Source organism: Pelodiscus sinensis, chromosome 1 (assembly GCF_052426305.1).
Source record: "Pelodiscus sinensis isolate ZL-2025 chromosome 1, ASM5242630v1, whole genome shotgun sequence".
NCBI classification, from domain to species: Eukaryota; Metazoa; Chordata; order Testudines; family Trionychidae; genus Pelodiscus; species Pelodiscus sinensis.
The window spans coordinates 346,439,249-346,451,442 of record NC_143052.1 but is presented as its reverse complement, the minus strand read 5'-3'; the positions used below and the strand labels follow the sequence as shown (position 1 = coordinate 346,451,442).

Genomic DNA, 12,194 nt, shown 5'->3' with positions numbered 1-12,194 from the left:
AATCTTGTCCAGCTTCACTGTTTTATTTTGCATTTGAAGTTGATTATGTGACAGAAGAGTTAGGTCATCTGCAAAATCAAGGTCTTCTAGCTGTTTAAACAGGGTCCACTGGATTCCATTCCTCTCATTAGCTGTTGTTTCTCTCATGATCCAACCAACAGACAAAAGAAAGAGGAAGGGGAAAAGAACGGTTACTTACCTGTAACTGTTGTTCTTCGAGATGTGTTGCTCATGTCCATTCGAAGTAGATGCGCGCACTGCGTGCACCGCGCCTTCCGGAGCGTTTTCCCTAGCGGTACCCGTAGCGCCGGCAGGGCGCCCTCTGGAGTGGCGCCGCCATAGCGGGGCATAAGTACCCTTACCGGCGCTGCCCCACCTCAGTTCCTTCTTGCCGGACACTCCGACAAAGGGGAGGTAGGGTGGAAGTCGAATGGACACGAACAACACATCTCGAAGAACAACAGTTACAGGTAAGTAACCGTTCTTTTCTTCTTCGAGTGGTTGCTCATGTTCATTCGAAGTAGGTGACTACCAAACTAACCCCACGGAGGAGGGGTCGGAGCAGTCATGCCACCAGAGTCATGAAGTGAGGTGAACAATAAACTGATTTATTTGAACAATTCAACACTGATAAGGTACCATTTAAGAACAAGACAATTGGAACAATATTTACATATTTACATCATAGATTCGAGGACTGCAGAGCCCACCCTTGCATCCTCCCTGGTCTGCTGAGGTAGCGCATAGTGTGTTGCAAACGTGTGAAGGGAAGACCAGGTGGCTGCCCTGCAAATTTCTGTGATTGGTACCTGGGCACCAAAGGCCACCGAGGATGCCTGCGCCCTGGTGGAGTGTGCCTTCACCCTGGGTGGGGTTTTACCAGCCAGGTGATAGCATTCTGTGATGCATTGCACCACCCATCGTGATAGCCTTTGCATGGAAATAGGCGACCCTTTGACCCTGTCCCCGAATGCAATAAACAACTGTTGTGATTTACGGAATGGCCTGGTCCTATCAATGTAGGACGCCAGAACCCGCTTGGTGTCCAAGGAGTGCAGAGCCGATCCTTAGAGGAGGCATGGGGCTTTGGGAAAAACACCGGGAGATAAATCTCCTGGGACAGGTGGAATGGTGATACCACCTTCGGAAGGAAGGCTGGATGAGGCCGTAGCCTTACATTGTTATTGGAAAAGACAAGGTAGGGCGGGTCTATAGTTAGCGCCCTTAGTTCCGACACCCTTCAAGCCGATGTAATGGCCACGATAAAGGCAACCTTCAATGAAAGGTGCAGCAGGGAACACGTGGCCAGCGGTTCAAAGGGAGGTAGCATAAGCCTGTGGAGGACCACGTTAAGGTCCCAGGCGGGAAGCAGGGCCCTCACTGAGGGGTACAGCTTTTCCAGGCCAGGAAGAAACTGTTTAACTACTGGGTTAGAAAAAAGGGAGACTCCTGCAATACCAACATGGAAGGCGGAGAGAGATGCCACATGGACTTTGATAGAAGAGAAAGATAGGCCACTAGACCGAAGCTGGAAAAGGTAGTCAAGAATAGTTGGGATAGGAGCCGAGGACGGGTGTACTCCTCTCCGGGACGCCCAAGACGAGAAGCACCACCACTTGGCAGCGTACGACCGTCTAGTAGAGGGTTTCCTGCTACTGAGGTGAACCATCTGAACCTCTTGGGAACATTCCCTTTCAGGTTGGTTCAACCACGGATAAACCATGCCGTTAGATGGAGAGACCGGAGATCCGGGTGAACCATGATCCCCTCGCCCCAGGGTTGAGTGAGCAGATCCCGGACTGGAGGGAGTGCTATTGGGTCCTGGACAAGCATGTCCACCAGGAAGGGGAACCAGAACTGTCTGGGCCACCTGGGGGCTATGAGAATGATCGAGGACTGAAATGTCCTCGCACTGGTCAATACCCTGGAGATTAGGGGAAATGGGGGAAAGGCATAGAGGATGCCCTCTGGCCACACGGTCGTCAGGGCATCCCCCAGAGAATATTTCCCCAGTCCCAGCAGGGAACAGTAGTTCCTGCACTTGGCATTGCTTGCCGAGGCGAACAGGTCTAGGCGGGGATAACCCCACCTGCAGAAAACCTGGCGGAGAGCAGAGTCCTTGAGGGCCCGCTCGTGAGCTCCAAAGGATCTGCTCAGTGTGTCCGCTAGCAGGTTTTTGCACCCCGGGAGGTATTCCATTTGAGGAGTGATGCCGTGCGTGACACACAAATGCCAAAGTTGCAGGGTCTCTTTGCAGAGGGGAGGTGAACGCGCCCCACCCTGCTTGTTGAGGTAAAAGACCGCCGCAGTGTTGTCCATATGAACCAGGATCGAGCGGTGGGCGAGCCTTGGCAGGAAGGCTTCGCAGGCTCGCCTTACCGCCCGCAATTCCCGGACATTTATGTGTAAGGCTCGCTCAGAGGGGGACAAAAGGCCCTGAGTTCTGTGTCGCCCCAGGTGCGCTCCCCAGCCCAGGTCGGACGCATCGGTGACCAGCGTCAGGGAGCAGGGAGGGGTATTGAAAGGAACCCCACTGCGTACCACAGGTTCCTGGGTCCACCATAGGAGGGAGTCCAGAATTACTTTGGGCACCATAATTATCGAGTCCCAATGACCCCTGGACTGGCTGAAGGGCTTCGCCAACCACGCCTGCATGGGTCTCATTCTCATTCTGGCATGGCGGACCGTGTACATGCATGCCTCCATATGGCCTAGGAGCCTGGAGCAGACCCGAGGGGTCGTTATAGGGGACCGAGTTAGCCCCGAGATCAGCTCCACTATGGAGAGGAACCTGCTCTTGGGCAGGAACGCCCTTGCCACCCTCGAATCGAGGAGGGCCCCCACAAATTCTATCTGTTGCGAGGGAGTCAGGGATGACTTCTCGATATTTATCAGGAGTCCTAGCCTTAGGAAAAGGGCTCTTGTGAGTGCCACGTGAGTTTCTACCTGCTCGTACGAGCGACCTTGGATCAGCCAGTCGTCGAGATACGGAAACACGTGCACCCCTTGTTTGCGGAGATATGCGGCAACCACCGCCATACATTTTGTGAATACCCTCGGTGCCGTACATAAACCAAAAGGGAGCACCGTAAACTGAAAGTTGTATTGGCCCACCATAAACCTGAGAAACCTCCTGTGGCTGGGTCTGATTGCCACGTGGAAGTACGCATCCCTGAGGTCGAGAGTCACGTACCAGTCTCCTAATTGTAGCACTGGGATGACTGATGCCAGGGTCACCATTCTGAACTTGTGTTTTACTACCGCGTTTAGCTCTCGGAGATCCAAGATAGGACGAACTCCTCCCTTCGGTTTCAGGACAACGAAATAACGGGAGTAAAAACCCCTTCCTCGCATCTGTGGAGAAACCTCCTCTATCGCTCTTTTTTCGAGGAGCGCAGACACCTCCTGACCCCTCCTGACAGCTCTGGTTTTACTATTATATAAGAATACTTCCTTCTCTCTCCTCTCTTCAATCCTCCTAAGTGTTTCCACTGATATCCATTCTCTATGCTGACGTTCCTTTTTGTCTAAGACTTCTTCACATGTACTGGTCCAGGCATCTTTTATTTGTCGGCACTGGTTGTCAATGGTTAAATTTTTTATCTAGATGTTCCAGTGCTTGATATTTATTGCTAAGCATGATACAGAACATTTCTTTCTTTACCTCATCTTTTAAAAATCCTACATTATAATGTGGTCTAAAGTTTTGTATTGTCCTGTTCTTTCGTAATTTTAGCTTCAATTTTGCCATCAGTAGACGGTGATCTGAGGCCACATCAGCTCCTCTGTATACTTTAACATCCTGTAAGGATCGTCCAAATGGTTGGTTAATGCAGAAGTGATCAATCTGATTCTGTGTTTGATGATTGGGGGTATCAATGTTGCTTTATAGATGTTCTTATGTGGAAAAATACTTCCTCCTATGATAAGTTGGTTAACTGCACAAAAGTTAGCAAACATTTCCCCATTTTCACTCATAACTCCTAACCCATGCTTCCCCATGGTCTCTTCATATCCTGTGTTGTCATCTCCTACTTCGGCATTGAAATTGCCCATAATTACGATGACATCTCTTGGTTTTGTCTTATCAACCACATGCGGTAGTTTGTTATAAAATTCTTCTTTTATTGATTCCTATTTATCATTTGTTGGTGCATAACACTGAATGACAAGCATATTAATTTTCCTGTTTATGGTCCTGAATGTTGCAAGGATATTTCTTGGCCCTGTAGGTTCCCATGCTATAAGAACTTTATGTGCCTCTAGTGACAGCAAGAGTGCAACCCCCTCCGTATGTGGTGCATTTTCATCTTCAAGTTAGAGAAATAGTCAGAGGTAAACAGGATGAAGTTTAATAAAGAGAAATGCAAAGTGCTCCACTTAGGAAGGAACAATCAGTTCCATACATACAAGATGGGAAGCAACTGTCTAGGAAGGAGCATGGCGGAAAGGGATCTAGGGGTCATAGTGGACCACAACTTGAATATGAGTCAACAGTGTGATGCTGTTGCAAAAAAAGCAAATATGATTCTAGGTCGTATCAACAGGTGTGTTGTAAGCAAAACTCGTGAAGTCATTCTGCCGCTCTACTCTGCACTAGTTAGGCCTCAGCTGGAGTCCTGTGTCCAGTTCTGGGCGCCACATTTCAAGAAAGATGTGGAGAAATTGGAAATGGTACAGAGAAGAGCAACAAGAATGATTAAAGGTCTAGAGAACATGACCTATGAAGCCAGGCTTCATGAACTGGGCTTGTTTAGTTTGGAAAAAAGAAGATTAAGGGGGGACATGATAGCGGTTTTCAAATATCTAAAAGGGTGTCACAAGGAGGAAGGAGAAAATTTGTTCCTCTTGGTTTCTGAGGACAGGACAAGGAGTAATGGGCTTAAAGTGCAGCAGGGGAGGTTTAGATTGGACATTAGGAAAAAATTCCTAACTGTCAGGGTGGTCAAATATTGGAATAAATTGCCAAGGGAGGTGGTGGAATCTCCCTCTCTGGAGATATTTAAGAACAGGTTTGATACACATCTGTCAGGGATGGTGTAGACGGAGCTTGGTCCTGCCTTGAGGGCGGGGGGCTGGACTCGATGACCTCTTGAGGTCCCTTCCAGTCCTATTATTGTATGATTCTATGATTCTACCTGTAACCAGAGTTGTTCAGTATGGACTCTCCATATTCACAGTCATGGCATGCTATGACTGGTGAAAACCAAGTTAGCAATGCCCATTGGAGAACACACACATACCTCCTGAGCAGATAAGAATATAAAAATTGAAGAATCTAAGTAGATCTCCTGAAGTTGAGATGTGTGTCCCTGTGGGCGTGCCACTCAGGTCTCGGTGCATCCTCACGCTGCTGATTGGAGATTTTTACCTAGCATTACTTCCCACACTGCTCATACACAGTTTCCGCCTCATGCTGTTTTTGTACAGCGCGAGCCTCTCTTTTTTCCTTTTCTACTGGAAATCAAATAAAGGGCTCAAAGGAGAAGGGAGGGTGGCTCTGGAGTCCTTCAGATTGTTAATCTTTTTGTCTGCCTTTTTCAAAAACAGAGTTTCACCTGTGAAAGGTAGGTCCTGTATTATTTGCTGGGTCTTATAGGGAAAATGTGAGACCTGGAATCAAGAGCCCTGTCTCATGCCTACTCCTGTAGCTGTGACCATGTCTGCCTCATGAAGGGCTGCTTGCAGGGATGCCCTAGAGAGCACGCTACCATCCTTCACCAAAGCTGAGTCTCAGGGGAGCAACTCAGTAAATGTAAAACCTTAAAAACCAACAAGTAGTGTAGTAGCACCATAAAGACTAACAAAACATATAGATGATATCATGAGCTTTTGTGAGCATAACCCACTTCTTCAGTCATCTGAAGAAGTGGGTTGTGCCCACGAACGCTCATGATATCATCTATATGTCTTGTTAGTCTTTAAGATGCTACTAGACTATTTGTTGGTTTTTAAGGTTTTCCTGTTACAGACTAATTCAGCTACCCCTCTGAAGCTCTGTAAATGTAGTCATTGCCAAGCAGCTATTGTAGACATGTCTGCTGCTGTTGGCCTATTGATTGGAGCTGTGGAGTTGCAATCACCCCAAGATGTATAACTTCTGTCCAAATAGACACAATTCTTTTGCATTCCTATTCTTAGTCAAAGGATCCTGGAAAGCTTGGTTGACAATGTTGACCACCAGAGAGTCCAGTTGTGGGTGGGTGTATAAATGTTTGCAGCCCTTGAAGGGTATAAAGTACCACCATTCAACACACTTCATGGTAGGTGGCGGAGAGGCCCCAGGGTGCTGGTCATGTTCTTAATAGTTTTGGTAAGTGGTAATGCAATGCAGGAAGGACCTAAAGAGGTTAAGCTGTCCATAAGATCTGCCTCCTCAACAATTTCCTCTTCCTTAATATCCAGACCCTATGTAACCTAGCATAGCAATTGCTGCGGCATCCTGGAGTCATCCAAAGCTGAGGCAATGTGGTTGGAAGTATCTATGCATAATAGAAGGCATGCAGAGTCCCACGGACCTGAGAGTGGCTCTGTTGTTCAGCCTTTTGTCTATCTTTTCCAAGAAACAGAATTTCACCCTCAAAAGGTAGGCCTTGTATTACTTGTTGGACCTCAAAGGAAAAACCATAGTGGTCATGTCTACCCCATGAAGGGCTGCTTGAAGGGATGCACTGCAAGTACCTCATCTGGGATAAATGAGGAGGAGTCTTAAGAAGAAGGTGATTTCTTCCTCCTGTCTGCCCCCAGAAGGATCTTGTGAATCTATGGGAGTAGCCATGTTTTATATATGGCACTCCCATTTGTTTATTTTTACAACCCCAGAATATTAGCAATTTTTACAACCACACTGCATTGTTTGTTCATTCATTCTGTGATCAACCAGATGCCTTTCTGAATTAATACCACCTCCAATGAAGGAAAAAATATGGGAAGAAAAAACAGTTTTCTGGGGGCGGGGAGGAGGGCAGGGTTAATAACATAAAGAAACGGGTAAAATTTCAATCAGAACTATAACAATAAGACTAACTAGACATATTTAGATTAAGACGATATTCTTAACAGATTGCTAATGGCTCCCTCTTTAGTTGGGGTAGTTGAGAAGGAACTGAGGAAGATTTGCCCACGTGCAATGGCTAGCCTCTTGCCTCAGTAAGAACAGAGACAGCACATTTGAGTGCCCAGCAGATACTGCTACCAAAGTTCTCTGATCAGCAATACAGGGATGCAAGCACATCTACAGTGGAGCACCCACAAGTGCTTCCTGGAGATAGTTACTGCTTCTAATTCCAAAGCCATGAAATTGGAGGGCTTGGAATACAATTTGGAAATGGGGGGGAAACCCCCATGAATCCCAAACAGGCTACTGGATGGATGCAAACCCCACCTGGACTATTAGTCAACCAGTCAATGATACTCCTAAGAGCGGATCCATGGAAGAGTGGAAACATCTTGATGAAGAACAATGACAGTGATTGTGCTGACAAGAAATGTAGAACTGAACACCTGATTCAGAAGATGACTACTCTGCTTCTGTTGACCAAAGAAGTGCAGTTTCAAACAATGCTGCTGACTAGTGCTCCCACAGAAAAGCAAGCATTATAAGTTTTCCCTTCAGCAGTACTGAAGTACATAGGTACGTAAGGCTGACAACACCGCTCATTGATGTGATGCTGTTCATTTTCCTGTGCCTGCCAGCATGAGAATATTGACTCTTGTGCTGCTGGTGATACCAGCACCAACAGGGTTGGTATGTTCCTGGCAGTCACAAATGCTTTTGGCATGGTCAGTGTTGACATAGTGGTAAACTGAACAGAATAAGCTAGACTCAGTGACCCAGCCAAACAGATTTCTAAAACCCCACTAAATAGACACTGTGTCATTGGCAGCACGGCCGACCTTCTTTCCACCCATACAAGGTCCCGGGAAGAGAAAACTCTCAAATAAACTGGGACATTTAACTTTTATTTTGATTCCCCCAACCAAAGACATTCAAAAAACCCAACAAATCTTGCAAAACCTAAGGCATTAGGGCCTGTGCTGAAACCACCCCATGTAAATAATTGGGTTTAGTCTGATTCTGCTACGATCTGAGAGAAAACCTTTCGGGGATTCCTTTACAATAACCTTATCAAAAGACATAATTGTTGTACTACAAACGTTAAAAGGAAGCATTACTCACGGAGAATATGACCACATGAGGCATTTTCCTTTTCTGGGGCATTTGCAAACACAACCTCTAGCTGTATTTTTCTTACTATCATCATGTGGAAAGCCAAGAGAATGGCCCATTTCATGTGCAACAGTGGTTGCATCATAGAGCACGGATTTAGATCTTGCCTATATACAATTAAACAAGACACAAAGACAAGAAGTAGTTATGAATTACATAAGAACATAAGATCGGCCATACTGGGTCAGACCAAAGGTCCATCTAGTTCAGTATCCTGTCTGCTGACGGCAGGCAATACCAGATACCCCAGAGGGAGGAAACACAATAGGTAATTCTCACGTGATCCCTCTCCTGTCACCCATTTCCAGATAAACAGAGGCTAGGGACACCACTCCTACCCATCCTGGTCAATAGCCATTGATGGACCCAACCTCTATGAATCTATCTAGCTCTTTTTAAAACCCTGTTAAAGTCTTAGCCTTCATCACATCCTTTGGCAAGGAGGTCCAGAAGTTGACTGTGCACTGAGTGAAAAAAACCTTCCTTTTCTTTGTTTTAAACCTGCTGCCTATTTGTTTCATTTGGTGACCTCTAGTTCTTATATTGTGGGAATAAGTAAATAACTTTTCCTTATTCACTTTTTCCATACCAGTCATGATTACATAGACCTCTATTATATCCCCCCTTGGTCTCCTCTTTTCTAAGCTGAAAAGTCCAAGTCCTTTAATTTATCTTCAGATGGGACCCGTTCTAAACCCCTAATCATTTCTGTTCCCTTTTCTGACCCTTTTCCAATGCCAAAATATATTTTTTGAGTTGAGGCAACCACATCTGTATGTGGTATTCAAGATATGGGTGTACCATGGCTTTATATAGAGGCAATAAGGGTACATCTAGACTACAGACTTTTATCAACAGAGGCTTTGTCGACAGATACTGTTGACAAAGCCTCTGTCAACAAAGAGCGTCTAGACTACAGCCAGTTCTGTCGACAAAGCAAGCTGCTTTTTCAAAAGAGAGCATCTAGACTCTGTTGAAAAAGCACAGTGTGGATGCAATAGTGCCTTTTGTTGACAGAACTCTGTCGACAAGAGGCATTATTCCTCATAGAATGAGGTTTACCACCGTCGACAAAACTGCCGCGTTCTGCAAACTTACTGTCAACAGAACTCGGTGGTAGTGTAGATGCAGGTATAGTTTTGTCGACAAAAGTCCACTTGTTGGCAAAACCCTGTAGTCTAGACACACCCTAACATATTATCTGTCATATTCTTTATCCCTTTTTAAAAAATGATTCCTAATGTTGTATTTGCTTTCTTGACTGCCGCTGCAGAGTGAATGGATGTTTTCAGAGAACTAGCCACAATGTCTCGAAGATCTTTTTCCTGAGTAGTTATAGCTTAATTAGTCCATCATATTGTATGTATATGAACATAAAAGCCTAATTTTAAGCGTTGTGATTGCATGAACAGACTGACTAAAATCATTTGCAAACACAAATTGACAACACTAAAGAACTGCGGGAGAGAACTTTCAGAGTAAAGGAATTGTAATTTCTTCACAGTATCCTCTAAGATCTTTTAATATGGGGGGGGGGGGGGGAAGAGGGAGAGGGAGGAGAGAGAGAGAGAGAGAGAGAGGAATGAACCAATCACAAATGATATGTCTAACTTTGCCAAGAACCTCAAGCCACAGAATTTTCTTACTAATTCCTACATCAAATCTATAACTTCCAATTATGCTAAATATTTTCTTTTATAAGGATATAAATTCCTGATTTAAACACTCCATGTAATGAAAAATATAACCTAACAATTAGCAAGCTCTTCTAATGGTTAGTTAACTTCACTGTATCTTATTTCCCATTCAAATTCATCCAGCTTCAGATTTCTGTTTTTGACAAGGTAAAGAGATGGAACTTTTAAAATCTCTCCCCAGGAACAGTCTGCCATCTCCCAGGAACCTGCCAGTGTCCGGAGAAGGTGGGCACCTTCCTGGTCCAAGGAGATCATGGTCCTTATTCAGGTTTGGGGGGATGCCCCCGAAGTCCATGATCTCCGCATTAGACAGGGGAACGCGACCATCTATGGCAGGATAGCTGCCAGCCTGGCCACCAAACACCACATGTGAACTCAGGAGCAAGTTCACATGAAAATGAAGTTGGTCCGGCGAGACCCCCCAACCCTGAGATTCCCCTCCCCCTTCTTTCCCTTGCTTCCCCCTTCCAGATCCCTCCTCCCAGGTTTCCCCCTCCCCCTTCCCCTCGCTTCCCCTTTCCAGATCCCTCCTCCCAGGTTTCCCCCTCCCCTCCCCCTCTCCCTCCCCTCTCCCCCCCCTCGTTTCCCCAGTCTCACCAGAGTTTCATTCCCCACACACACTTTTGTTAAATAAAGAGAGTTTGTGTTCATGAAAATACATATATTTTATTTGATATCAGGCAGGGGGGTTAAGGAGGGGTAAGTAGAAGGATGTGAGGGAGGAATGAGGCACAAGCCCCCAGTGGGGCAGACCAGGAAGGCTCTTAGTGCTCCTTAGCGTGGAAACTCTCCCGCAGGGCCTCCTGGATATGGATAGCCCCCCGATGGACCTCTGGGATGGCAGTCTGCAGAAAGTGCAGCCAGGCTAGCAGCAACGTGTCCATGACAAGCAACAGAGTGCCCAGGGCCAGCTCTGGCTCCAAGTTGAAGAGTGCTGTGGTGTCCTGAGTGAGGGCAGCCAGAGCACACAGAGACAAAATGCTTTGCTATCCCTCATCGAGATAGGCAAGCAAGCAGGGAAACTTGAGAACCAGCTGTCCGGGGAGGGAGGGGGGGAAAGAGGGGAGGGTCCCTTTAAGCACAGGCCTCAGATAACCTCAAGCAGCAGCCACACAAAGAAACTCCTGACCTGATGCCCTGCCAGACCTAGTTCCGGCCGGCCTTAAATGCAATTCAGCGTCCACTCAGTGTGGATACGCTATTTTGAAATTGCCAAATGCTGTTTCAAAATGCATTTTGTGTGTAGACACGTTATTTTGGAATATCTTATTGTGAAATAACTATTTTGAAATTAGATATTTCAAAATAACACTGTAGTGTAGACATACCCATAAGCACTATAGGCTCATAGGCTATGTCTACACTGCAGAGATATTTCGGGATACCTGAGGTATCCCAAAAAGAAAAGTTACTCTTGGTGCATTAACTGTTGTTCTTCAAGATGTGTCCCCCCATGGGTGCCCCACTGTAGGTGTCGGGCTCGTCCTGGTGCTGCAGATCGGAGACTTTTCCGTAGTGGTAATCAGCTGGACCGCGCATGCACGTGTGTGGTCTGGCTCTCGCCAATTCCTCAAATCTGCCCCGGAATCTGAAAGATACAAGAAAAAGACTCCAGAGCAGGGAGGAGGGCAGGTAGTGGAGCACCCACAGGGACACACCTCTCGATGAATGACAGTTACTGCACCAATGTGAGTAACTTCGCTTTCTTCTTTGAGTGATGTCCTCATGGGTGCTCCACTGTGGGTGACTGAGTAGCAGTACTCTGAAGACTGGAAGGAGGGTCTCAGAGTCACAATATCAATGTCAATGAGAGTACTGTGGGAGGAAAGACATAAAGGAGTGGTCCCTTCTAGTTAAGGAGGAAGGCATCACTGAGATAGCCCAGGCCCGCTCCTGCTCTGGAGCAATAGTAACACTATTTCCTCTTGTGGAAAGTAGCAAAGAGGTTTATGGGGGAATCCCCAATGCTGGAATATACTGAGAAGGACGTTGCTGCGAAGCTCCCATTTGTGGTCTGGTGCAAAGTGCCTGCTGAGAAATTCAGCTGTAGCGTTGTTGATGCCTGGCAAGTATGAGGCTATGAGAGCGATGTTTCGAATGCACCAATTCCAGAGGCAAATTGCTTCTGCACAAAGGGAACAGGATCATGCACTGCCCTGACAATAGATATAATACATTATAACAATGTTGCCTGTAAGTACTTTGACCATTGTGTTGTGAATGTACTTGTGGAAGTGCTTGCAGATGTTGAAGACTGCCCTGAGTTC

At 46.3% G+C, this 12,194-nt stretch overlaps 1 protein-coding gene across 1 annotated transcript in view; it reads right to left on the bottom strand.

The window, feature by feature from the left end:
* Positions 1-12,194, bottom strand: part of LOC112546503 (disintegrin and metalloproteinase domain-containing protein 20-like) — a 149,956-nt gene that overhangs the window by 42,654 nt on the left and 95,108 nt on the right. The window contains exon 11 of the mRNA XM_025186935.3: positions 8,180-8,337. Coding sequence (XP_025042720.3) covers positions 8,180-8,337 — 158 coding nt within the window. The remainder of the gene's footprint in view (positions 1-8,179; positions 8,338-12,194) is intronic.